This window comes from Polyodon spathula, chromosome 24 (genome assembly GCF_017654505.1).
Source record: "Polyodon spathula isolate WHYD16114869_AA chromosome 24, ASM1765450v1, whole genome shotgun sequence".
In the NCBI taxonomy this organism is placed as follows: domain Eukaryota; kingdom Metazoa; phylum Chordata; class Actinopteri; order Acipenseriformes; family Polyodontidae; genus Polyodon; species Polyodon spathula.
Genome location: NC_054557.1, coordinates 8909305 through 8934681, shown reverse-complemented (window position 1 = coordinate 8934681; position 25377 = coordinate 8909305). Strand labels below are relative to the sequence as shown.

At 37.4% G+C, this 25377-nt stretch overlaps 2 protein-coding genes across 2 annotated transcripts; one reads left to right on the top strand and one right to left on the bottom strand.

Annotated features, from left to right (window-relative positions):
- Nucleotides 1-399: 399 nt before the first annotated feature.
- Nucleotides 400-9940, bottom strand: LOC121299155 (very long-chain acyl-CoA synthetase-like). Its single transcript, XM_041226742.1, has 10 exons — nucleotides 8798-9940; nucleotides 8008-8217; nucleotides 7357-7515; nucleotides 6667-6791; nucleotides 4390-4584; nucleotides 3685-3775; nucleotides 3023-3221; nucleotides 2304-2401; nucleotides 1785-1915; nucleotides 400-1435 (listed from the first exon to the last, which is right to left on the bottom strand). Exons 1-10 carry the CDS (start codon nucleotides 9270-9272, stop codon nucleotides 1259-1261), a joined length of 1860 nt encoding a protein of 619 aa, XP_041082676.1. The 5' UTR covers nucleotides 9273-9940; the 3' UTR covers nucleotides 400-1258.
- Nucleotides 9941-16911: 6971 nt separating this feature from the next.
- LOC121299285 (glycine amidinotransferase, mitochondrial-like) lies at nucleotides 16912-24220 on the top strand. Its single transcript, XM_041226958.1, has 9 exons — nucleotides 16912-17072; nucleotides 17920-18126; nucleotides 19041-19236; nucleotides 20035-20225; nucleotides 20649-20786; nucleotides 20962-21126; nucleotides 21696-21759; nucleotides 21910-22026; nucleotides 22592-24220. Exons 1-9 carry the CDS (start codon nucleotides 17004-17006, stop codon nucleotides 22702-22704), a joined length of 1260 nt encoding a protein of 419 aa, XP_041082892.1. The 5' UTR covers nucleotides 16912-17003; the 3' UTR covers nucleotides 22705-24220.
- Nucleotides 24221-25377: the final 1157 nt, after the last annotated feature.

Genomic DNA, 25377 nt, shown 5'->3' with positions numbered 1-25377 from the left:
CAAGGGCAAATATCTATACAATGCATTCTGTTCCATCTTCATTTTACCTATTAAAATACTGTTATAGATGTAAAAAATGAAAGGTAGTTTAATCCCATCAGATTCTATAGTGCCCCCCCCCCCCACACACTACAGAATCTTTAGTACACTTTAATACATCTACCCCTACATATGTTGTATTTGATATATCCACACTTCCCAAATAAAGTAAGTTTAATACACTGAAAACTAAATTATGACACGTTAAACATTTCAGTGTAAAACTTGGATCATCATTACTGAAGAATTTGAAAACACTAAACCATGGAAATCATTTTCTAGATTTTCAAATACTGCTCTACATTGTAAAGGATGGATGTTGGTATTTAATACCAGATGTGATCTTGCATTTGTCAAAATGAAGTTAAACTTGCTGTTAGTCATAAGTTATATACGTTGACTGTATTTTATTTTCCTTTTTTTTTTAAAAAACATTAAAAAAAAAATCTGCAACTTGGTAAAACCAACAGAATGTCCAATAAATGACTAGCAATACATAAAAACACAGTATATTGTATTCTCAACTGGCTCCTAACCAAGGAAATATACTGCCAGTACATTCCTACACCTTCTCATCAACACACGACAAACAAAGGTTTCCAAACCTTTCTAACATTTGCTTATCACCATATTGATTTCCTCTGTACTGCTCAACATCACACTCCAACCGAGACAAAATACACCCTTAAACTGGAAATGCTGCATTATACCATTCAGAATTTCACTTTCTAGCAGTACAAGAATTGTAACAGCGCATTCGATAAGATAGACGGAATTAACTACCGGTATGAAACTTGAACCTAACCCCCCCCCCCAAAAAAAACCCCCACTTAATCCATATTTCGATTGCTGTGGTGCAGGTAGGAAATTGCGAAGGGTGTTTTTTTTTGGTGAGGAAATAGATTGTCTAAAATTAAATCGAAGATGCGGAACATTGATACTGAAGCATTGCTTGTGAAGCATATAGACATGTTGAAAATGGGGGAGTGAGAAATACTGTGTAGAGTTGACATAAAAATAATGCATATATATCAACCAAACCAATGTCAACATGATACGATGATACTTTTTATTGCTAAGAAAATGCAAACCCTTTATTTCCCTGAGGTGAATTTGTTTGTTTATTTTTTTAAAATTTTTTAAAAATGTTTTTAAGAGTAACTAGATATGCACATTTGAATTTGTAAAATGAGCTATGCATTCCTGGAAGTGGTCATTTTTATAGTTTGACGTGTTTTGAAATTATGGAATTGTAGATTTCCTGGGTCATCGGTACATATGTCTTTTCATTTTCATCCAGAAAGTAGAGTGGATCCTGGACTACAGCTGGGTCGAAACCCTCTTCTGCTAATTTGACTTTCATCTGTTTGAATGTTCCAGTGACCTCCAAAGAATTCTAGAATTGAAAGGAAGGGGAAAAAGTATATTATCTTAGTTAAGAAATATTAAAACATGGTTTTAACCTTGCCTTCAAGTGGTTGTAACTGACACACTAATTCCATATCATCTATGCTGTGGACATGCAAGATCCAATACAAAATTCTCACACATAAATTAATCAGAATATCATTCCTAAGATACAGCTGTTAGCATGTGTGTCAGTACTGTAGTAACAAATCACCATGCCAAATACTATCAAATTCAGGAAAGCACTTCTGAAGGTATTTGGCTTATTTTGAAGCAAGCGAAAGACACATTTTCACTGTGGAATTTAATTTAAAAACTAGCAATTTTCTAATTTTTACCTGAATTCTAAGAAAGCGTGGTCTTGCATAACTGGGCAGATAGCTGACAACATGGCTGTAGACCTTGTCACACTCAAGTTGTTTAGCCTCCTCTAGCTTCACAGCAGCCATTCCTATTCGCCCTTCGTGATCTGGAATCCAAACAGCAACAAGGTTAGAAGAAACAGTCCCACTGAAATCCAACTCCTTTAGAAACTGCCACTCTAATTCAGCATTACTTTTGGGTGGTGACCAAATCCCTGTTGAGGTTAATGGTGTGATCCCCTCTGTAATCCAAAACCTGACTACTCTTGAATCAGGCACAAATTGTTTCAAATAGTCATTTATATTTTCTTTTAGGTACAGTATTAGAATTTACTGCATCCCTACGCTGCCATGGACCCACCATTACGCCTCACTTACGATGAGTAAACTCAGATCACTTTTTTTGCACAGTGACTGACATATCATTGCCTGTCTCAGCAGTCACAAGTTCTTCAAGCTCTGGATAATTAGATATTTATATAGCTGGGGCGCTACCTGGTACTTTAACACCAAACACATTAGCTTCTTCAATGCAATCAATCATGTTTAGAATATCAGCAACTTCTGTGGTGGCCACGTTCTCCCCTTTCCACCTGAAAGAAAAAAAAAAGGATGTGAAGTCTAATGGAGCAGTACAGTCAGCACTCATTAACCAATCCCTGCTGTCACAGCTTCCCCTGTCAAACCAGTGATGGTTTGATAAAATAGCCACTAGATAATGATGAACCAGAAATCAATTGTTCAACACCATTATGCACAAAAGCAAAGCACATACCTTTTTATAGAAAACACAATTCCCAAACTTTACTCACAATAGCATGCATACAGTGTATACTGCAATTTAAGTTACAGTACTAGAAAACATTCGCTGTACAGTTCTATACTGAAGCTACTGTATTTAAACGGTATTTCAAGCAGTGAAAAACAAAAACAGAAAACCAACAACTCGACCTACATTAATGAATGCAAAGATTATACTTAATATAAAATATATATTACGGCAGTACTGTCAGCTAGCACTTTACAAAATTGGCAACGATATAGTAACTTAACTACTTATGAGTTAATAATGAGCAATATAGTGCTGGTCCAACAGATACAGATGCGGTCAGAAAACACATGTGACTGTTATATGTAGTATTCTATAATGGAATCTGTTACAGCACTGACTGATTGATGAGATAGATAATCAGGTGCAGACTATGCTGCCTCACCTGAATGTGTCTCCAATCCTGTCTTTGAAGTACACAAAGTTGTCCTGGTCCACCATCAGGAGGTCCCCGCTGTTGAAGTAGAGGTCTCCTTTCTCGAAGACGTCTCTCAGCTTCTTCTTATCAGTTTGCTGCTGGTTTCTTGCGTATCCGACGAAAGGAGACATTTTGGTGATCTTTGTTACCAGAAGGCCTGTCTCGCCTACATGAAAGGTAACAAAAACACAGTTAAATACCCCACCAGTACACTGCAGTTCGTCCAGTACAAAACTTTGATTAACTATCATCGGCCACAAATTTAGTCTACTTGAGCTGGAATGACCCAAAGTCAAGTAGACCACCACAAAAACATGAATGCTTCACAGTACCTAAAAAAAGTGCTTCACAAAGCAGGTATATATTTCCAAAAAAGGCACATATTACCTGGCTGGCAGAGGCTGAGGTGCAACCTGTGTAGAGCCTCCCTCCCTCTTAAAATAGTGCACTGTTAACAGTGTGTCAATATTAAGGGATCACTCTGTATTAAGGGATCACTGTGTGTGTTTCTGAAGCAGTTTTGGAGATGCACATGGAATGGTTCAATCAGATGGATTTTGCTTTTCAATAAAAAATGTGTGCAAAGGGGGTGCAGCATAAGGATGTGCCATACCAGTTCTAACCCTCACCTTTAGGAGCCGGGATACACAGACCTCGGGAGTCCCGAACAGGCTCTTCTCTCTCAGTGTCATATTGAATCAGCACGAAGGGGAAGAGTTTCTAAAACACAATTTAAAACTAAATTGAAAGAGATCAACAGATGGGGAAATTGGCTGAACTAATATATTCAAAAAGATGTTTCACTTTGAACATGACAAGTAAAACACTGTTTCACAATACCCTTAATTTAAATAATTTCCATTGAAACCAGTGGTGTCCCTTTAGTTTGACACTCACTGAAACATTTTTCAATTTACTACAGGTTTATTCGAGTGATACTTAGATTCAACCATTTAATTAGTGTTTAATAATACCATGTAATGTGTATACAATCTAGTTTACTGTCCAGTCTACACTACTTTATAAAAGGACATCAGATTGTTTTGGACTTTTAGAGCAATGTCACTGAGGTTTACGAGACACTGCTGGTATCCATGAATATTCACTACTCAGAATGAAGAAGAGAAATTAGAAGCACTGTAAAAATTCAATTTGATGCTGCTTACAAAATTCAGATTCCTTGTTTTAACCAAATCAACAAAATATTTATTGAGCATGTTCACTTTTTTTTTTTTAGCCACTCATTAAAATTTTTACATTTTTCCCTACAAAACATTTCAGATGTGTTTTAGCTATGAAATTATTATTAGCAATGCTTCAAATTCAGTTCTTACCTTGTAAAAATAATTAGCACGTCCGACAGCGCCAATTTTTCCTACGTAGTTGAGGAACCCCACGTTCCCCTCAGTTGCGGCATAAAATTCATGGATTTGGATATCTCCAAAGCGATTCAAAAACTCTTTCCAAACCTCTACTCTGACACCGTTACCTATAGCAATCCGAACCTTGTGATCCCGATCACTGTCTTGCTATAGGAAACAAAAAGGAAAGAAAGATGTATATACAAAGCTTACAAATACATCATCGATGTGTTTAAACACATAAATCGAGTGAATAAAACTTAAACACACTCCTGAATCCATAGACAAGGGTTTCTTTAGTGTTATGCTACAATAATTAACTACTCTCTCTCATACCCCTGGCAAAAAGAAAACAAAGACTTGTTCTTCTATGTAACATACAGCAAGTAAGTCACAGTGAATCTTAACAGATTTCCCCACATACAGTGGCTGCAACACAAATTCAAGGCTTGTGGACTCATAATTTGAGGGTAAACTTTTTTTTAAGCTCATGTTTGAAACCAATCTGTACAGTACGTCAATCAGACTTCATATAACAGCTATCAAAGTAAAAGCCACTGGCTATTCCAAGAAAGGAACCCTACATTTCTCTTGCCTCCTCACATGATAAATGAGACCCAAACCCTTTGGATGATATGCTGAGCAGAGGAGATACAATTTCAGTGAGCCTCACAAACTGACAGTGTGTTCAAGTTGCATAACCTTTTCACAAACAGGAGGCCAGCCAAAATTGTCAGTATGTCTTATTCATAAATTACTTACAGTTGGTATAAATATACCCGTCATACACATTACATTGGTCCATGTGGGCTTGAATGCATTTTCTATGCTGGATATTTAACCAGATGAAGGAGAATAACTTTCCAATAGACAACACTGTACTTTATCAGAAAGCAAACCTTGTTGACATGCCACTTTGTTTAACCTCTCAATATTTTGTAGTAGAACACACAAACTTTCTCCCCAAATTGGCTTGTCGCTGTGTTACTCTAACATTGATAGGATCCTGCTACTACTTGCAGAAGCAAGAGGTTATAAAAATAAACCTTCAGTCTGTTACCGAGCAGAGACTTACACCTGGTGACATTCAACAGGATACACCTTCAGCATTATAAGGAATTAGATGTGTAAAAACCATTTGGTAAACGCTTTTGTGTCACTACACCTTTAAGTGAGGGGTTGAAGCAGCAGCCATAACTTCTGTGGGAAAAGGTTGAGAAAACTTAACCTGAGTTAAGAAATTTCTGCTAGCTAACATCTGCATAAATTAAAGATTACACATTGTTAAATCATTAAGTACTTAAATTCAAGGGATTACATGCCGAGAGAAGTGTTAAATTGAGCTCTGGCAACAGATCTGGTCATCTCCTCAACTCGTCAGATTGAAAGGAACACAGAAGCAGGGGCTCACGCCATGCAGTGTCAGCTGCTGCCATATGACCAGCAACAACACTTGGGCAATCAACTCATGGAAAGGAATTACGCCGATTAGCGAGGCCAAAAAAGGAGTGTGTGGCCTACTTTTTACAGATTGCTGACCCCGCCCCCCCCATTTCTTTCAAACATCAATAATTCAATTATACAACCTCATTTATGGTTGCAAAATATGAACAACGTTGTTGCCGTGTTTATTTACTGTTACTCTTTATCAAAAGGAAAGTTGAACCAGCCCCTAAAAAACTAAATATACAAACACAGTACAGCTATGGCCAAAAGTTTTGCATCACCTCTTTTTTTTATTGTTTTTTATTATAACATAATTGATATTTTATTTATCATGTAATCAAATAAACTACAAAGTGATTTTGCAAAAGTCTACCAGAAGCCATTATCAGTATTTCATTATACATTTTGAAATGTCACACTGTATAATTTGTCAGTTCTCGTTAAGTGTATGGAAACCTACAAAGCGGTATATAATTCAACATGTTAACGTGACATTATTCAGCAGATTTCATTCAACTTTATAAAGCAAAACAAATTCATTATTTAGGGTGATGCAAAACCCTTTGGCCATAGCTGCACATTATATCAGTGGAAGGACAATACAAGAACACTGCAGAATGCTGGCTGTAGATATCAATGTATCAGATACATGATGTATTTGCTTGTTTATATACACATACACAGAGTATTGTATGAAATAACTGAAAGCTATGGTCAAATGAATCCATTCTTAATTTCAAGCCATTTCATTGATTGGCTACACTGAAGAAGGTATTGGCCAACGTGTTTAGGATGTGGAAGTACCTTTGGAACGTTGCAGAGATAGCGCAGCACCTCTCCAATGTACTGTATAACCGTTACATTGTGCTTCCGACAGTCATCCCAAAACTGAGAGGCTGAAAACTTGCGCCTTAAAACAACGGTTGTACCTGGAGAAAAAAAAAAAAAAAGTTCTGGTAAATGAGAAAATACATATTAAACACACATGTATGAAACGGGATTTGACGGTACTTTAAACAAGAACCATCTTACATTAAGCAAACCAAGGCATGTTCTGTTCATAAATGACTCTACAGGTAATATCTGTAACTACCACTTGAAGGAGTTACGATATGCAGAGACCATAAGTTCCAATACCCTTGGTTTACAAACAGTATATCAATGAAAGTATGCACCACAGAACAGGCTTGGTTGTAAATGCAGTATGGATTTACAGTGCACTGGTATAGTTTTTTGGGTAGAAGTGGCTCTACAGTTGTACAAGAGTTCCCACAGTCTGTGTTAAGGTCTTATGGTGTGATGCTTGTTTTATGAGCATTGATTGGACACTAAATACTGCACATAGCTGGAAAAATGAAATCAAGTTTGGAGTTTGGTGGTCCTGTACTGTTTTTTAAAAAATGTTTTATCTGCAACATAAAATATCAGTAATGTCATGGGGTCTGTGGTCCTTGAGTGGAACTGGAACAGGATATTGTCCTGAGAAAATAATACCCATATCTATTGAGCCCATTAATCCAAGCATGAAGCCAGCGCTGTGGTAGAGGGGCAGATTAATGTAGACCACATCCTGTGAGAGAACAGCATTCACCCTGAAGACTGAAGCTCCTGCCCATAGCCTCTCTTGAGTGATCACTGCAGCCTTTGGGAGTCCTTCAGAAGAAAGCAAAATTGAAAATCAGCACAGAAGGACATTCACCAAGCTGAAGTTAAATATATAAATAAATAAAAATGGAATTTTATCCAAGTGCTTTTAGTATTCATATATTTCAAATCTGAAAAAAGGAAATGCAGCTAAGAAATTAATGACTAAAATGATCAAAACTAAAACTTTAAATATACAACACTTGGTAAATGGCCATTTCAGACCTAGACTGCTGACCGTCGCAGAACTAAAAAATGTTTTATTACTATGCATGCATGCCTTAAAAAGCAGATACACTACTGAGAGTGCTGCTGTTCATATGATACCACCTGACCTCTTGATATCAAATGCCTTGTATGGAAATGCCAGTGACTGATGTATAAATACATTATTGTACACACAGGACCGTATCAGATTATTGGCTGAATAGTATTTCATGGTCTAATTATAGGTCCCTTGCATTTCAATGACATCACGTTTCTCAAACGTCATTTCCTTACCTGTGGTGCCAGAGGTGTAGATATATACTGCAATACTTTTCATGGTAACATTGGACCTCAGAGACTGTGGTAGTGGCTGGTCAGAAGCCTGATGAATCTTGTCATTAAGGCTTTCAATCCCTGGTGTGGTGGACTCTTCACTCAGGATAAAAACAGACACTTTCTGCTCTTGGAGTGAAGGAAGCACGTCTTCAACAGCGCCTTTCAGCTCTGTTAAAATGCAGAGTATCACAAGGGAACACAAAATAAACCGACTTTCTTTCCATGTATATCTTGGACTGAAATAAATTAAAACGCCATCCCATGTTTTAGAGTTCACAAAAGACCCAATATATCTACTATTTCATTATATACTAGTTGTGAAATTGAGATTATTAACAGGTTTATGAGGTTTCTTTTGAGTTCCATGAATATAAAAAAAAAAAACCCTAAAACACCAAATGTGCAGGTTCTGTTATATTTTAATGTCCCGTTTCACATTTGAGGCCAAATTTCACCCATCAGGACTGTGATTTCACATGTTGCAGGGATGAGCTATTCATTTGTAACAAGGAAACATGCAGGCAATCTGACAATATTTCTATTTTTTTAAGTTCACAATAAAAACACAAATGAATATGGTTTTGTAGGAAATGCAAATTGACATGACTAACATTATAAAACTAGCAAGATAGAAAAATACTTTTAACAATTCATTTGGTTTACATATTTGTGTGGGGATATATCTGGCAACTGCACAGAAAATACAGATAATCACCGACTGGTAGATAGTACTCTGTACTCATCTTACCTGGTGCTGCTATTAGCACATGAGCCCCGCAGCAGAAGAAGCAATGTAGCAATGATTTTGATCTGATGTTGTAATTCAGAAATGCAGCAGCACATCCTAATTTAGCCAGACCAAGCCAGGTCCAAATGAAAGCAGGTTCATTCCCTAAAAACAGCGCAACCGTGTCTCCTTCTTTCAAGCCAGCGTGCTTCTGTAACGCTCTGGCAAATTTACTGCTTTGTTTATCCGCGTCCAGGTAAGAATAGGTTTTATTCTCAAACACGATAAAAGGTTTGTCCGGCTGCTTCTGCACCACTTCCAAAAACTTTTCTAAAGTCGAATAGCACGGCTTTTTCTTTGCATACCCCCGAATCCGAATTCCACGTCCAATGCATTTTACAATGTACAACACATCTTGCACAAAATATGGAAAAAATGAACAGAGAAGCAGAGGCAAAATGGCCACGCTTGCTAAAAGTGTAAATAGGATATGCATGTGTATTGTTGCGTTGGTTGATATTTTAAACTTCCATATGTAAAACACGTAATTCTATAAAACTTGAAATTTCAGCTGTGTATCGCAACAGTAACCTCTGAACAACGCCGATACACACCTAAAAGCAAATGATTAACAGGTCGTCTTCATGAAGGCGGAGCAATCTGATTCTAGTTCATCAGGTTTTTGCTTGTTTTGTTTGGTTGTTATTCTTTAGAAAAGTTACTGGATAACTTTTTAAACTATCGTCAGACCACAATCATACCCCAAAAAGTACCTCGTCTACCCCAGTTCATGTACCGTGGCTTCTAGATGTTTAATTCCTTCCCCTGTAGTAATGTACAACACAGCATCCCCAGCACATTGTTTGAAGGTAGTTATGCAATGTAATTCTGTGCGAGTCGGCCTTTAGACTTAGTACATTGAAAAATATGTGCCTAGCGAGCGCTGTAGGGTCGAAAGATCAGTGTTGCCAAATCGGCACTACCTTTCAAAACAAGCGCAACTCATATTAAAGCAGGGGGTCCCCAACCCTGGTGCTGTAGAGCCCTAGCCTGGCTAAAGATATAGAACACTTAATCTCGACTAATCTTGACTGGCCAATAATTGGTTCAATTAAGTAAATGAGATTGGTTGAAACGAAAACCAGCTGCCACAGTAGCTCTCCAGGACTGGGTTGCAGACCCCGTTGGCTGTGTATGCAAATTCCAACCGCCTCTAAAAAACAAGCCAAATCCCTCTTATTATAAGCGGATTTGGAAACTGTGCTCTGTTATGTTTAGAGTTTTGCATGTTCGATGTGACAGGGGTGACGTAATGGGGTTCATGTGAAGACAGCGTGGGCTAGGAACACAGGGTAGGACAGTCTAAAATAAAGCTACGTGTTAAGAGTGTTTGTTCTGACATTTAATAAATAACAACATTTATAAGTACACGAGTCTTGCGTCCTACCTGACGCAACATGCGCAAGTTCCCGTTTTTCTAATTGTAAACGCAGAATTAGGCTGGTGAAATGTTCAATATCTACTGAAGTTATAAGACACAATTCATGCAAGTAGCACTGAAATCCAACTTTAAATAATACCACAAGCACATCGTGTTAAGTCATATGACGTTAAGTCATAAATTCGTGTTAATTGTATAGCCCATGTGCCTAATAGGGTTACAACTGTGAACCATAAAACTGGGATATCAATCAATCAATCAATGTTTATTTTATATAGCACCTTTCATAGTGGACCACCATCACAAAGCACTTTACAAGAAAATCAATAACACTTTAAATACAGAGAAATACATAATACATGATATACAATAAAAAAAGCATAATACATTAAATACAGTGGAAAGTGCATAATACATGATAGTAGCATAATACATGAAATAGTACATTAGAGTGGAAAGTGCTTAACACATGAAATAGTACATTAAATACAGTGGACAATGCATAATACATGATAGTAACATAATACATTAAACAGTAGCAGAAACACAGCAGCTAATAACAGATATCAGGCTTAAAGAGCATGGAAAGCAAGAGAGAACAGGTGGGTCTCTAAAGTTGATTTAAAGCCAGCGACGGTGGGAGCATCATGTACCAAAACTGGGAGAGAGTTCCAAAGAGTCAGAGTCATAAAGCTAAACGAGTGTTCTTCAAGTGTGGTGTACTTTGGCTAGGGGATACAAGCAGGCCAGAGTCGGAGGACCTCAACTTGTGGTCAGGGACATAGCGGGTCAGCAGGTTGAGGAGGTACATGGGATCAGTGTGATGAAGGTGAGCAGGAGTTTTGAAAATAGTCCTGAACTTTACAGGTAGCCAGTGCAGCTGGGCAAGACGGGACGGGACGGAGGTGTGCGTGTGATGTGATCACGTTTTTTACATCTGATAAGGATCCTGGCAGCAGCATTTTGGACTAGCTGCAGTTGGTTTATGGTGCGTGCGGGAGACCACCATATAGAGAGCTGCAGTAGTCGAGTCGAGAGGAGACAAATGCATGACAAAATATCTCCACATCTGGGAGGGAAAGGTAGGGACAGACTTTGGAGATGTTTCAAAGATGGTAGAAGGAAGATTTGACCATGGAGGAGACGTGGGCATCAAAGGAGAAGTTGCTGTCAAGAAGTACAACAAGGCTTCGTACTGTGGGGGAAGGCAGCAGCAGACTGTTTCCAACGTTCAGGACAGCTATATTTAGATTCTTAAGTTTAAGTTTTAGCTCTTACTAGAAGGAGTGCAGATTTGCTAGTATCCAGCTGAAGAAAATTGGCAGACATCCAGGTCTTGATGTCTTGAATGCAAGCCGAGAGCCGGACCATGGCAGAGGGGTTTCCAGGGTTGAGTTTTAAGTAGAGCTGGGTGTCGTCAGCATAGGAGTGAAACATGAGGCTGTGTTGGAGGAAGAGGTGTCCCAAGGGAAGCATGTAGATATTGAAGAGGAGCGGCCCAAGAACAGATCCTTGGGGGATACCACAAGTGACTGGGTTTGCAACACCACTGCGTCCAGCATAGAAAACAGACTGCTTGCATCCGGATAGGTAAGAGGACATCCAGGAGAGTGAGGTTCTAGAGATCCCAGCATACTTCTGAAAGTGGTCAAGAAGAATGCCATGATCTATGGTGTCAAAAGCAGCTTTTAGGTCAAGAAGGATAAGCACAGAGGGAGCACCAGCATCAGGATTGAGCAGGTGATCATTCACAATCCGTAGCAGAGCAGTTTCAGTACTGCGATGCAGCCGGAAACCAGACTGCAGAGAGTTGTTGTCCATGAGATGTTTCATCAGCTGACTGGCTACAGCCCTTTCGAGAGATTTTGAGAAAAAAGGGAGGTTGGAAATGGAATGGAAATTAGATAAACAGCTGGGTCAAGGGAGGTTTTTTTGAGTACCGGCATAACTCAGGCAAGCTTAAGGGCAGCAGGAACCTAACAGGAGTCCAGGGACAGGTTGAGGGTGTGCATAATGGAGAGAGCAAGATCAGAAGCACAGAGACAGACAAGGTTAGTCGGCCAGAAGCAGGGAGATTACTATTAGCAGTGATTAAGAAATGGTCAGAGAGCGAGAGAGAGACATCTGAGATGGAGAAATTGGAGACATCAAGGGTGTGAGTGGGGACGTTGACAGATTGAGAAAGGCCAAGACAGTCCAGAAGCATGTTGAAGTCGGTCATAAGGGGGGGAGGAAGGCAAGTCAACATTAATGTTGAAGTCACCTAGGAGTAGGATTTTGTCAGTTGAAGTGCAGATGAGGGAGAGAAATTCTGAAAACTCTGCAATAAAAGCAGAGTTGTTCTTAGGTGGACTAACAGCAAGGGTAAGGGACATGGGAGATTGATGGCGAGATGCTCAAATGAAGAAAAGGCAGGCAAAGAAAGGACTGAGGAAGCGAGCACAGATTTGCAATATCAGCATTGCCCCCACCTCAGCCAGTGAGGCGAGGTTTGTCAAAGAGGGAATAGCCCTTTGGGGTGGCTAGATGCAGCGAGTGCATGTCGTTTACAGAGTGCCAGGTTTCAGCTGGACAGAAAAGATCAAGATTGGTATCAGTTATAAGTTTGCTGAGAAGCAGAGATGTGTTAGTCAGAGAGCAACAATTAAAAAAGGAGATTTTCAAGTTTGTAGCAGGCAGCGTAGGGTGAGAAGGAGTTAATAAGGGTATGTGCAGTAGGTACTTACCAGTGTTCATTCTGGGAGTGGAGAACGAGTGAGCCCACTTTGTCCAGGAGATCCAGATGTTAGGTGTCAAGGTAGGAATGAGACCTCTAGTAGCCATTTGGAGGGATTTGGGAAAGGTCCTGGCTTCACCTGTCCACAGCTCAGACTGCCCTTGGATGTGTGGCCCACAGCCACAGCTCAGACTGCCCATGGACGTGTGGCCCTTAGACGGCTGCCGCTTAGAACGGCTGGTGTTCTAAGACACTGATTGCCAATTTATACTCTCTGTCGGTCTGAAGCCGTATACGTAACACTAAATTTGCATCAACCTCACAATTCAACACCCCAAACGCAATTTGGATAGCTTAATTCCTTTTCTTTCATTATTATTTAAGTGCAGGCTGCTTACCTAAGCAAACAACAACTCTAACATATAAACTACAATCCACTTACCTATTTCAACGCAGATTCAAACAGCAATGTAAATTCCAGCCAGGGGAAGAAGCAAATACCACACGTGTTTGCAGATTATGCTCACAAAACTAAATGCAATAATCTACTGCATGTGTATTTTCATAAGTAATGTGCTACACAATTTTTAATGTTAACAGGAATATGCAATTGTCTGGTATGCAATTAATTGGAATATACTGTGCTTTTATAATTCTTAAACCTCTAGATAAACCTAATATTATATTGCCACACCATGGTTAAATGGTAAAACCATTGATATAAATTAATATTGGCAAGTTACCTCAGCAAAATAACATTTAAATTTGTTTGTGTTTTTTTTTTTTTCTTCTTCATTTTCCAGAATATATATTCTCTGACTGGAACAACACTTAGACACTGCCATTACAACTGAATTAACTTTCTGTGCAACAAGCATTTAGGCCCCACCTGTGCCCCTCACTCAAATGCTATGCAGCACAGACTCTATGTGGGCCTAGGGGCCCTAATACCTGCTGCACATGAAGTTATCTTATAATGTTGCAGCAGTCAAAGTAATTCTAAAGTCTGGAGAAGTTCTATAGGAATCAGTGGTCGTAGCTGCCATGGAAACAGGCATTCTGTCCGCCATCTTACTAAAGGAAGGATTTGCACTTTAGAATAAATCTTTGAAAAAAAAAAAACCCTCCTCTAAAATGACAAATGTACCTTAAAATAAAGTGAAAAGCTCTGCCCATTACTTACCTCCAGAATGCCCTGAGAAGAACTGTAAAACCTCTGATCTGGTAACACTGCAAACATCTGACAGACCGTAACCCTTTGAGTCCTGAGGTCCCACCTTATCTTAGCAGTTTTAAAGAATATGACGGCCTGTGAGAAGGAAAAAAAAAACATTGAGAAGCAACAAAGGTTACTGTATTGTTGTGATAAAAGACGAGTAAGATAAACAGTATATCAGCCGTATTGTTATACATGTGAGTGCAAACATGTTTCGAAGTTTGAGGCCAGTGATTCAACTGTAATTATACAAGTTATATTTCAATAAGTGGTATTTAGAGCACCAACAGGACTTTAACCTCCCAAAATATATGTAAAAAACAAAAACGAAAAAAAAACAAAACAAAAAAAAAAAACTGCCCCATTCTCATGTATACTCGGCAAAGGAGTTCCTTTTGTTTAACTTCAATTTCGCATTCTTCAGCTCGGCAAAAATAATTAAGGACTGAAAAGGTTAATGGGCAAAAAAAAAAAAAAAAAAATGCTTATTTCCCCTCAGCAACTGAACATTTTGCCGACACAGCAGGTCAGATAAGTTTAGGATGTTCTAACCGTTATAAAATAATACTAAAAACAAAAAAAAAACAAAAAAAAAAAAAAAAAAAAAAAAAAAACTTATCTACAGAACAGTTAAACATTCAGATGGTTTGCAATGTTTATTCCTCAAATACACTCCTGTTTGGTCAAGGTTGTCTGGTACAGTTCTTGGAACATATGCTGCGGGAGGCTGAGTGACGTAGCTGTTGAAATCATGTTCATACCATTCAACATTGAGTTTTCAATATACAGTAGATTTTGTAAACTGAAATCTCATATCTGTCAACTTTTGAAAATACAAAATCGGGGGGGGGGGGTGGACGGCGGGATTAGATGCAGGTGAGTGAGTAAGTATGTGAACTTGCCTCGCGCTCTGACTGCATGCCTGCCAAAGGACTCGCCATTCAAAAGTCTGAAATCAGTATTCTTTTGCTGCATCCAAAAGCTGTCTTTTAAAATCAAATCATTCTGCATGATTTATTGAAGTTAACAGCAATTTGTTGCATGCCTCAAATGTAGACTGTGGAGCAAAAATACAGACTTGGAACAAACTTGGCACGTCCCAGACCGGCAGCTGTCGTCACAATTTGACATGAACAACTCCGTCCACTGACTGCATTCAAAAAGGCATTGGCTTAACAGTAATTTACAGTCACTTTATCACTATTTTAAAATGATACACCTTTGTAATTCTACAAGCCAAGGATACTGACATGTTATTGTCCAAGAGAAGGGAAAATACTAAAGTTCGTGCAGCAGAGAAACGGAACTATATTGCTGTCCCTACACCAGCAAGCTCATTGCCTGCTGCGTAAGACGAGCAAAATATTGCTTAATGATATCTGTGCTTTGCTGACGGCCTTTTGGGAGAAAGCTGCAGACAAATACACTTTTAGTTTGTGCCAGTATATAGAACATGTAATGCGTTTGTTTCACTAAAACCTCCTCCACATTTTGTGAGTAATGCACGATCAGTACACTTTGAAAGCACGATTGCCATTCACTCTATTTCACAATCACGTTTACAAAATGTGATGATCACGCATTATTTAGGAAGTGTTAACAAGAATGAATAGGAGCAGCATGCTTCTGGTCTCATTGCATAAATTGAGGACTTCAAAACTGCTGATACATTAATAGCCAAAATAAACGGTTACAAATAATGGTTAAAACTGTTTTTTTCCACTTAAATGGAAAATCATCGTTCTTACATTAACCTTGCTCCAAATAACTTGGCAACTTCCCAATGAGATAACATAAGAGAACACGGACTTTAGACCAACTGAGGTAAAGCAGGTTCACGAGATTCTGCACGTACTGTATTGTGTCAAGACACGAGATACTGTTAGACTTGCAACTTACAAAAAAAAACCAAAAAAAAAAAAACCAAAAAAAAAAACAAAACAAAACAAAACAAAAAAACAAAAACAAAAAAACAAAAACTGACATCAGTTTCTGCAAAGTAAAATAACAGCATTAAAATGGTCTGTTGATGGTGATCCAGCTTATTGCAAGTGAAATTTAGCCTCCACATCGCTAAATCACTAAGCAATGCGGCACAATTGGTGAAGTTCAATAGGCAGTGTAACGGCTCCCCATCTCATCCATTTTAATCCCAGAGCATGCCTTCTTTATTTTTTGTGTTCCAGCTTGTTTTTCCGGATCCCCTCTGACACAATGTTCCACCCTTCCACCTTGGAGTCTTGAGCCTTTACAAGGCTTCAGAGGGGCAGACAAGAAAAAATGGACTTTGGGACTTTGCTATAAAATAATTTTAATGGACCTATTTTTTTTTTGGACCAGCAATTTCCATGAGGGTGTAAAAAAAAAAAAAAAAAAAAAAAAAAAAAATTGAAATAATAATAGTCTTTCAGTATTTGCTGGCTATATTTTCCTTTGGGCTATTCAATACTCTATGTGTCACGTGATAGAACAAGATCTATGATATCGCGACTGGTGTGAATTACAGTACCGTGTACTTTTAAAAGCATGCAGAAAAAAAAAAGTTGCATATCTCTCACTATTAACTATTAATTCTGACAGATTCTAAGCCACTCATTCGCATTAAATGTAAGTGTTGTTGGATGTGACTTAAACACAAGAATGTGCTGTCTCTACCCAAGCTATCGTCTTTCGTGACCCATTTAACCTCGTCACGTAGCCCCAGCTGTTTATAGCAGCCAATACAACGTTCAGACTGGATATAAAAAGCTGCGGTGAGCGAATTCTGTTTTACAACTGTTTTGCAGTTTTTGTGTCAGCCCACACTTAGTGTTTCAGGGTTCCAACATTCCTGCAAAAATCAAGTCACAGGACAATGCTGCGAGTAAGATGCATGAGAGGAGGTAGCAGAGGGGCTGAAGCAGCTCATTTGATTGGAGCCATGGTTAGTACTGATTTCATGTTTTATTAATTCCTGTAAAACAAATTGCTACAAATCGATCTTTTTTTTTTTTTTTTAAGAAAATGAGCACCCAATTATTTGTTTAAACATCTGCACAGAATTATGCATCTTAATAAAAATCACAATGGAATTTTAGATATTTTCAAATCACTCTAATATTTGTGCCTGCATTAAATAAAATATTTTAGGTCTAAGGCAAAATACGGCGATTTTGCTCAACAAACAATACAGAAAATGACAGACGTAAGAAAATACATTGTTTTTGTCTGGTATGCCGTTTCATTTGGGTATTGTATGTACGATTTTGGTGTTCAAAGGTACTTTATACAGTAATCATAAATTGAATTTGAAAAAAAAAAAAAAAAAAAAAAAAAAAAAAAACCCTATTACGTTTACTGCAGCCTGCAGGATTATGTAATAGTTTTTCGATATGAGTCATGTATCAAAATGCTACAGTACATTGGCTTATATTAATTACCGTATATCATATGAATGTTAAAAAAAAAAAAAAAAAGCATTTCCTCCCATTGAGTTCACTTGCCTCTCTGCACGTGCATGATTCGCAGCTGGCTTTAAAACGAAATGCCACCAGTCAGCTGTCCACAGCTATTAAGATAGTCTGAAACTCAACCGGGTGTACCCGTGACAGATTTTAAAAGACCTTATTAATGTCCCGCCTTATTTTCCGTTATAAAACACCTTTTAGAAGTTTTTTTTTAAAATGTTTTTAGATTAATTCAACTGGTTTGCCGTCTGGTTTTGAGGAGGATACTATGATTTATTTATGTATCGCATTTAGTCCATTGGGGTATGTATTTCTTGTTTTTAGGTTGCAAGAGCTGCCACAGGCTGGGTGCAGAAAGCATTCCAAGGCACCTCGGCAGCGGTGGCGAAGGAGGATACCATGTCGAAGTCTGTCGACCCAGTTCCCGATGAGTGTCCTGTAAACTCTTTCAATGAATGGGACACACTAGAAGAAGTCATTGTTGGAAGAGCCGAGAATGCTTGTGTTCCACCGTTTACCGTGGAAGTCAAGGTATAGTCTAGGGAAAAAAAAAAAAAAGAAAAATAAAGCTATTCTTTTCCGGTTCCAGTTTTATTTTATTTTAGTTTTACTGCAGTATCAAGCCATTGCAAATTAAAAAAACTGTCACCAGTTCAAGAATTCCACGAAATTTGACCTCCACAGCTGGACAAGCGCCAAGTTAACTGATATCACTGCAGCTGCCACACAGGGACAAGGTCACCAGTGTTCCCAGCAAATTACACTCATCTAAAAGTGTAAGATAGAAATAAAACAAATCTCATTGTAGAATTGTGTTATTATTTGTACGAATTATCTAGACCTTTTCCCCTAAACCTTTAATGAAGACTACATATTTGTTACAAGGAACAATCCTTGACTTCCACGTTCATATCTGTCATGGTGCTGAGCCCACTATGTTTCAGAATAGATTATTTTTACTATCAGAAGCAGATAGTGGTGGAAAAACAAACCAGCACCTTCTAATGATAAAAAAAGGTTGTATAATAAAACCGTTCTTCTGAACAGGCAGTTCCAATTTAGAGTTTAATGATTTAAAAAAAAATAAATAAAAAAAAAATAAAAAAAATTATATAATATATAATATAAAATATATATATATTATATATATATACTATATCATATATATATTATATATATATATTATATATGAGACATTAACTCTGCTTTACTGTATCTCGCACAATATTACCCTCTTATTGCTAGAAGTCAGGTAGTATTTCATACCATTTGTGGCTCATTCATGTAACATGAAGATATTATTGCTACACTTTACAGAACTTTACTTTTGTATTTACAAAGACTACCCTATGTGTTTCGTGCAGCACAGAATGTAAACTATTCTGCATTGTAAGTCTGTGTATTTTTTGTGCATTATTTTACATTAAGTTTATTTTCTCTCGCAGGCAAACACCTATGAAAAACACTGGCCTTTTTACCAGAAGTATGGCGGTCAATTGTTCCCTGAAGAACACCTGAAAAAAGCTGTGAGCGAGATTGAGGAAATGTGCAATATTTTACGCTTGGAAGGAGTCAAGGTTAGAAGGCCCGAGCCTATTGACTGGTTAACTCACTACAAGACACCTGATTTTGATTCTACAGGTAGGTCTGCATTATCGTTGAAAACAATTACTGTCATAAGAGAACATAAAGGCGCATTTGATTTGATGAACCTTTGAAAAACATTACAAAGTGCATTGAAAGACTAGTAAACTAGTAAAAAGTGTGGTAAGACATTAAAATTGGAGCCAGTGCAGTGGTTTATCTAACTTAAAGCCTGCCATTGATTTTTAACAGAGGGTTAACAGATAATCGATGGTCAGAAGGCAGCTGGTCTATAGCTTGTTCCCAGGGGGTGACAGTCACCTGCTGACTTTACCTTTTGTCTTAATGGTTGTTCAACTGCTTTCATTTTAAGTCTAAAAAAGCAAACTGTGTAACCTTGAGCATAAAAAAAATAAAACCGGCACATACATTCATTCTTAACAGGATCTCCTTGTTCGTTATCGTTTTGTGCTCTGTACACTTACAGTTATTAGATATTAACACCCTGTCCCTGGCCAGTGTTTGCTTAAGAACAGCCACCATGTATTGCTTGATTTTAGCTGTTATATAAATGCATATTTGATTTGGGGGTTGAATTATTTCCACAGTGTTACCATCACTTGACTCTTTCAACACTGCAGACCTGTATAGAGCTCTAGGGACCTGCAGAGCATTCAAGTAGTATAGGAAAGATAACTCCACTGAAACAGCAGATCAGCCTTAGTGCTGAAGGAGTCAAGACTAGAAATCTGACCGGTCCTATGTGATGGAGCAGGTTTGCAAGATATAAGAGAGCTGCTGCTTTATAATCCTCCCCTGACCTGATTGCATGGGATTTCTGCTCTTTGCTCCCAGGTTTGTATAGTGCTATGCCCAGGGACATCCTCCTTGTTGTGGGCAATGAGATCATTGAAGCCCCAATGGCTTGGCGGTCTCGCTTCTTTGAATACCGAGCATACCGACCTCTGATTAAAGAGTATTTCAGCAAAGGTGCTAAATGGACAACAGCCCCAAAACCTACCATGGCTGATGATCTGTATGACCAGGTAAACTATTCCTTACATTCTTGAATATTGCAGTAACAGGCAGATTGGTGCAAATCCATATACCATAATTCCTACAATTGTGTATTTGCTTTAGTAATTTCAATATTTTCACATCCTACATGCTAGCATAGCTTTCTTACAACAAACACAGTCCACCTTCCCATAAGATGTATTTATATATATATATATATATATATATATATATATATATATATATATATATATAATATATCTATATATATATATATATGCTCCCTTTCTAATACATTGTGAGCTACATTATTTGTGTGCCTTTTTTCATATGTGTGTATTACAGGCGGTTCACATATACTGTATGCGTCATGTAGCTTGTTGTATTCTGTGTTTAAAACCTGTGCATGCCTGCATATCCAACATCCAGCTGTCTATACTCTAACCTTGCAGGAATACCCTATGCGTACAGTCGAAGATAGACACAAACTGGCCGCTCAGGGAAAGTTTGTTACAACTGAATTCGAGCCCTGTTTTGATGCTGCTGACTTTATGAGGGCTGGGAGAGACATTTTTGCACAAAGGAGTCAAGTACGTGTTTTTTTTTTCTTTCTGTTATCGTATGACAAAACCTATAAAGAAGAATTTTCTTTGAAATTACTTCATTTCTTTCTTTAAATTTGACAAGAAAAACTGTTTTTTTTTTGTACCCCCAACCTTTACATTTTAAAATGAACAGCATATGTTTGGTATTTGCTTGTTTCAGGTTACAAACTATATGGGCATCGAGTGGATGCGTAGGCACCTTGGACCTGAGTACAGAATTCACCTGCTCTCGTTTAAGGACCCCAATCCAATGCACATTGACGCTACTTTCAACATCATTGGTCCTGGCCTGGTACTGTCTAACCCAGACCGCCCGTGTCACCAGGTAAGCTGTGGTTTCATTTGTTATTTTAAAATGCTGTACCAGGATAAACCCCATTGAGGTGTAGCGTCTTGTTTACAAGGGTTCCCTGGGGAACACCATAAAAGGCACCTTTGACTATTGAAACATGTCTGTGGGAAGCTGGTGATGGTAATGCTCTAGAAAGAACACTTCTACCTCTGGAGCTGACCAGGGGACTGCACTGCAGGCTGGACATTCTCTATCTGCCAGCTGCTAATAAGACTGAGAGGTAATGTATTGACTTAATAAATTAACTAACAAATGAATGAATAAAACACCCCCACACACACAGAATGTGTGAGATGAAGTACTTAGAAATAGAAAATCATATTGTGGCTAAAACAACTTTCCCTTTAGGGTTTTATGTTTATATTTGAATTTATTTTTTTGCCTATTATAATAATAATAATAATAATAATAATAATAATAATAATAATAATAATAATAATAATAATAATCTAGCTCGTAGGGCACTGCTGCCCTCTTGTGGTAAGAAGATTGAAAAGCGCTTTGGTCACAAACTGAATGTGTCCTGTTCTCCAATATTTCAGATTGAAATGTTCAAGAAGGCTGGGTGGACGATTGTACAACCCCCAACTCCACTGATTCCAGATGGTAAGCCCTTCAGCAGGGTATTGATAATGGGCCAATGCGACAATATTTCATAGTTTGTATAATTGGGAATTCACTGTTACATTTGCATTATGGTAAAACATTTAGCAGTGTAGCTTTGTACATCTTAAGCAAACAAATGTGTTTCTACAGACCACCCTCTGTGGATGTCTTCCAAGTGGCTCTCAATGAATGTCTTGATGTTGGATGAAAAACGGGTATTGGTTGAATCCAATGAAATCAGCACCCAAAAAATGTTTGAAAGGCTTGGTAAGTTTATTTATTTATTTATTTATTTTAATAATTAAATCCATTTATAGCCACCTGAATTCAATTTACCATGTATAGATAAAAATACCACAGGGCCCATACATTTGAATTTTTAATAGTTTCCTTCTTGTTCCTGGAACATTTACAGTCATTATTCACCTTTCTGATAAACTGGTATCTGTGTTAACTCATAGAAAGCTCATAGGATGACTTCCTCTAGTGGTGAAATGTTCATTATGCGCAATCCTGTGAATAATTAATAGCCGTTCCCCTCACGTTAAAATAAATGAATAATGTACGCCCAACTGTATATAATAAGACTAATTCATTCAAGGTTTGCTCACCTATAAATCACAATAGCACTTTTTTTGTCTTTGATCTGTTGATTTTGATGGTTAGCTTGTGCAGCAGTTCTGAAGCAAAGTCTGTGGCATCTGTGTCTTTTTATCTTACAGGGGCATGTGACAGCTGTTATATATATATATATATATATATATATATATATATATATATATAATATATATATTATATATATATATCATTGTATTTTTTTTTGTACCTGCAGGAATAAAAACAATTAAAGCGAACATTCGTCATGCCAACTCTTTAGGAGGGGGATTCCATTGCTGGACATGTGACATCCGTCGCCGTGGCACCCTGGAATCCTACTTCAACTAACCATGCCAAGATGATTGCTCTGTTTAACAGTGCTGTTCTTTACAGTGTAGCGAAAACCTTCCTTCTCATGTCATTCTGGAAGACACCAACACACAAGTCCCTAGCTTATGTGGTGATGTCTATTTAATAGTTAAGATTTGATTATTTAATTGTTGTAGTAAAATTGGGGCTCTGTATTTGCATTATTGACTCGGTCACTTGAGTGTTTTTTTTTTATAATGTTTTAAACCATTTTTGTTACATGTTTGCATTCCCTAATCATTCTGTCATGTTCCATGCTTCTTTCATCCCCCTCTCCTCCTCTAACATCTTTTTTTTTTTAAATCTTGTATTATGCTAGCAAGACGGCACAGCTCAGATTGATGTCATTGGCAGCTCTTAGCCGGCAAGAGGCTACAATAAGATCAGTAGAGAGCAACGCTTTTAGTTAGTTATGGGGCTCAATTTTACAAGCAAGTGCAACGTCAAAGGCACTATTTAAGGAATACAACACTTTTAAATGTGCAAAACCAGTAAGTCACACCTCATGACCTGCAACTAACTTCGTACATTACTACAATTGTCTTATTCCTTAAAGAACATCTGAATTTGTCCAACATTTGGTTTAAAAGAAGTGGTGTTAGCAAAACTTGGTTGCCAAACTTTTACCCACACTTTATGCAAAAAGTTCTTTCCCTTGTAAAGAGTGTTTGTAAAGTTTACTGAGAGCATTTAAAAAAGGAAATAAACTACCCAACCCCCCCTTAGAAACAAGCTATACCAGTTCAATGGATACTGAACCATTTTTTAATCAATGAAAACAAGGTTGAGAAAAGTGTGAGGTTATGTTTCAGCAATAGGGTTTAATAAAGGCTACCTTGTTATATGTAAGAAATATTGTTATTTTAATTCTGTCGGCACATATTTGTAACTTTTTAATAATTTAATAATGGAAGTTTGAAGGACCCCTGTGGCTCTTATGGAACTCTTACAATCATGTCTGAACAGCAGGTACAACAGGGTGTAACAAGTATTCTGCTCCCCCTGCAACACAGCCCATTGTCTTTTAAAAGAAGGAAGTGGTGATTTTATGGTAACATAAAATAATGATACAATGTAAATCTAAACTACAAAACTACATTAATTAAGACAACTCATATTTTATACTCACAATAAGATGCTCTTTACCTGTTTTTTTCTTCATAATGACAGTGGTTTATGCAGCTTTTAAGTCTTAAGCAATGCAGTTGTTTTGTTTTTCCTATTCTTTTTAATTTTAAACAGCTACAATTTGCCCTCGGTGAAGCAACGTTTACAGCATGTTTACATCATTGTATTACAGCACTTACGTTGTTGAAAACACTAAATGTTCAATATTATCAATGTACAAACCCAAGGCCAAAAAAAACAAAAACAAAACAAACAAAAAAAAATAAACAGAACTGTTTTTGACATGAATTCTCTGCTTTATTTGACTAAGCTGTAAACCTGTATGTGATAATTAGGTCTTTTAAAATAAGTGTGGAGTGGAGGATCATCATACAATTTGTGGAGCAAAATTACAACCCCCTTTTTTTTTAAATTATACTTTTTTTATGCATATAAATGTATTTTAAAATGCTAATAAGAAAATATATATAAATATATAAATGTGTTCTCTTATTTTACTGTAACATTGAAAACATTAGGTACTCATATAATTACTTGCACTGAAACCATTTATGCAGTTCATTTTCTGAACAGTGTATTGTATAGGTATATTTTTTTATTATTATTTTTATGGCTCTGCTATTAATCTTGGATCACTAAATAATTTAAATTAAAAAGCTTTTGGAATGTACCAAACATGGATTACTAACTATAGCTGAATATCATTTATCAGGTTTGTATTATTATAACCCTGGCTATGATGAGTTGTCAAATAATGTAGTAAAATGCTGCCTGTTTTTATGACTTGTGTTTATGGTTAATACGTCACTGAAGAACTTGTCAACTCTAATTAAGTGTTACAGCTAATATAATGATGCAATAGCTCCTAGCTGTAGTCAATTCAATATGTGCAGCATCGAAAGAAACACATCTCATAGTACCTGGCATAATTTATTTTAATGATAAACTGCACATTGAGAGGAGAGAATTTAAGTACATTACAGCTAAGATTTATTAAGTTATTTTATTAGAAAGACCCTTTTAATTTGTAAAAAAATAAAAAAGTCAAATACATGCCAAGTTCCATAACTGTCAGCTACAGCATAGTTTATTTCACCCTGCGATTGAAAAGCTTTTTTTCCGTTTTATAAATAAACTGCCGTATTTATAGCTGTGCCATCTATGGCTGGTTTCAAGGACCGTGGTTAGCACTTGTCTTGGGTCAGCTGAGGCATTGTCTTCGACTACCGTAGCTAAAGTAATGTTAGGCCGTCTCTGAGAAACCAGCCTCTTGCGTTATAAGTAAATGTATTTTGCCTGCGAGGTCTTGTCTTGCTGAGCCTACTTTACACAGTAGAGGGAGCTTGGTGTCTGTGCTATGGAAGCCTACTTCCTTGAGACAGTACTTATTTTATAGGTTTGCACAATTTGTTTGCAAGCCACCTGCATAACATCAGGAGCTAAAGAGGGCTGCACTAAATGGGTTCATTCAGAGGTTTATTATACTGAATATTGACCACTGACCTTTCCAATGCCAGCTAACAC

Bases quoted from the DNA above. Each gene is read 5' to 3' on its own strand.
- LOC121299155 (XM_041226742.1), bottom strand. From the start codon at position 9,272: ATGCATATCCTATTTACACTTTTAGCAAGCGTGGCCATTTTGCCTCTG. The intron at 8,218-8,797 runs GTAAGATGAGTA...GCATTTTAACAG, and splicing joins TGTGCTAATAGCAGCACCAG to AGCTGAAAGGCGCTGTTGAA. The intron at 6,792-7,356 runs GTATTATTTTCT...TTTTTTCTCCAG, and splicing joins AATGGGCTCAATAGATATGG to GTACAACCGTTGTTTTAAGG.
- LOC121299285 (XM_041226958.1), top strand. From the start codon at position 17,004: ATGCTGCGAGTAAGATGCATGAGAGGAGGTAGCAGAGGGGCTGAAGCA. The intron at 21,127-21,695 runs GTAAGCTGTGGT...CCAATATTTCAG, and splicing joins CAGACCGCCCGTGTCACCAG to ATTGAAATGTTCAAGAAGGC. The intron at 22,027-22,591 runs GTAAGTTTATTT...TTGTACCTGCAG, and splicing joins AAAAATGTTTGAAAGGCTTG to GAATAAAAACAATTAAAGCG.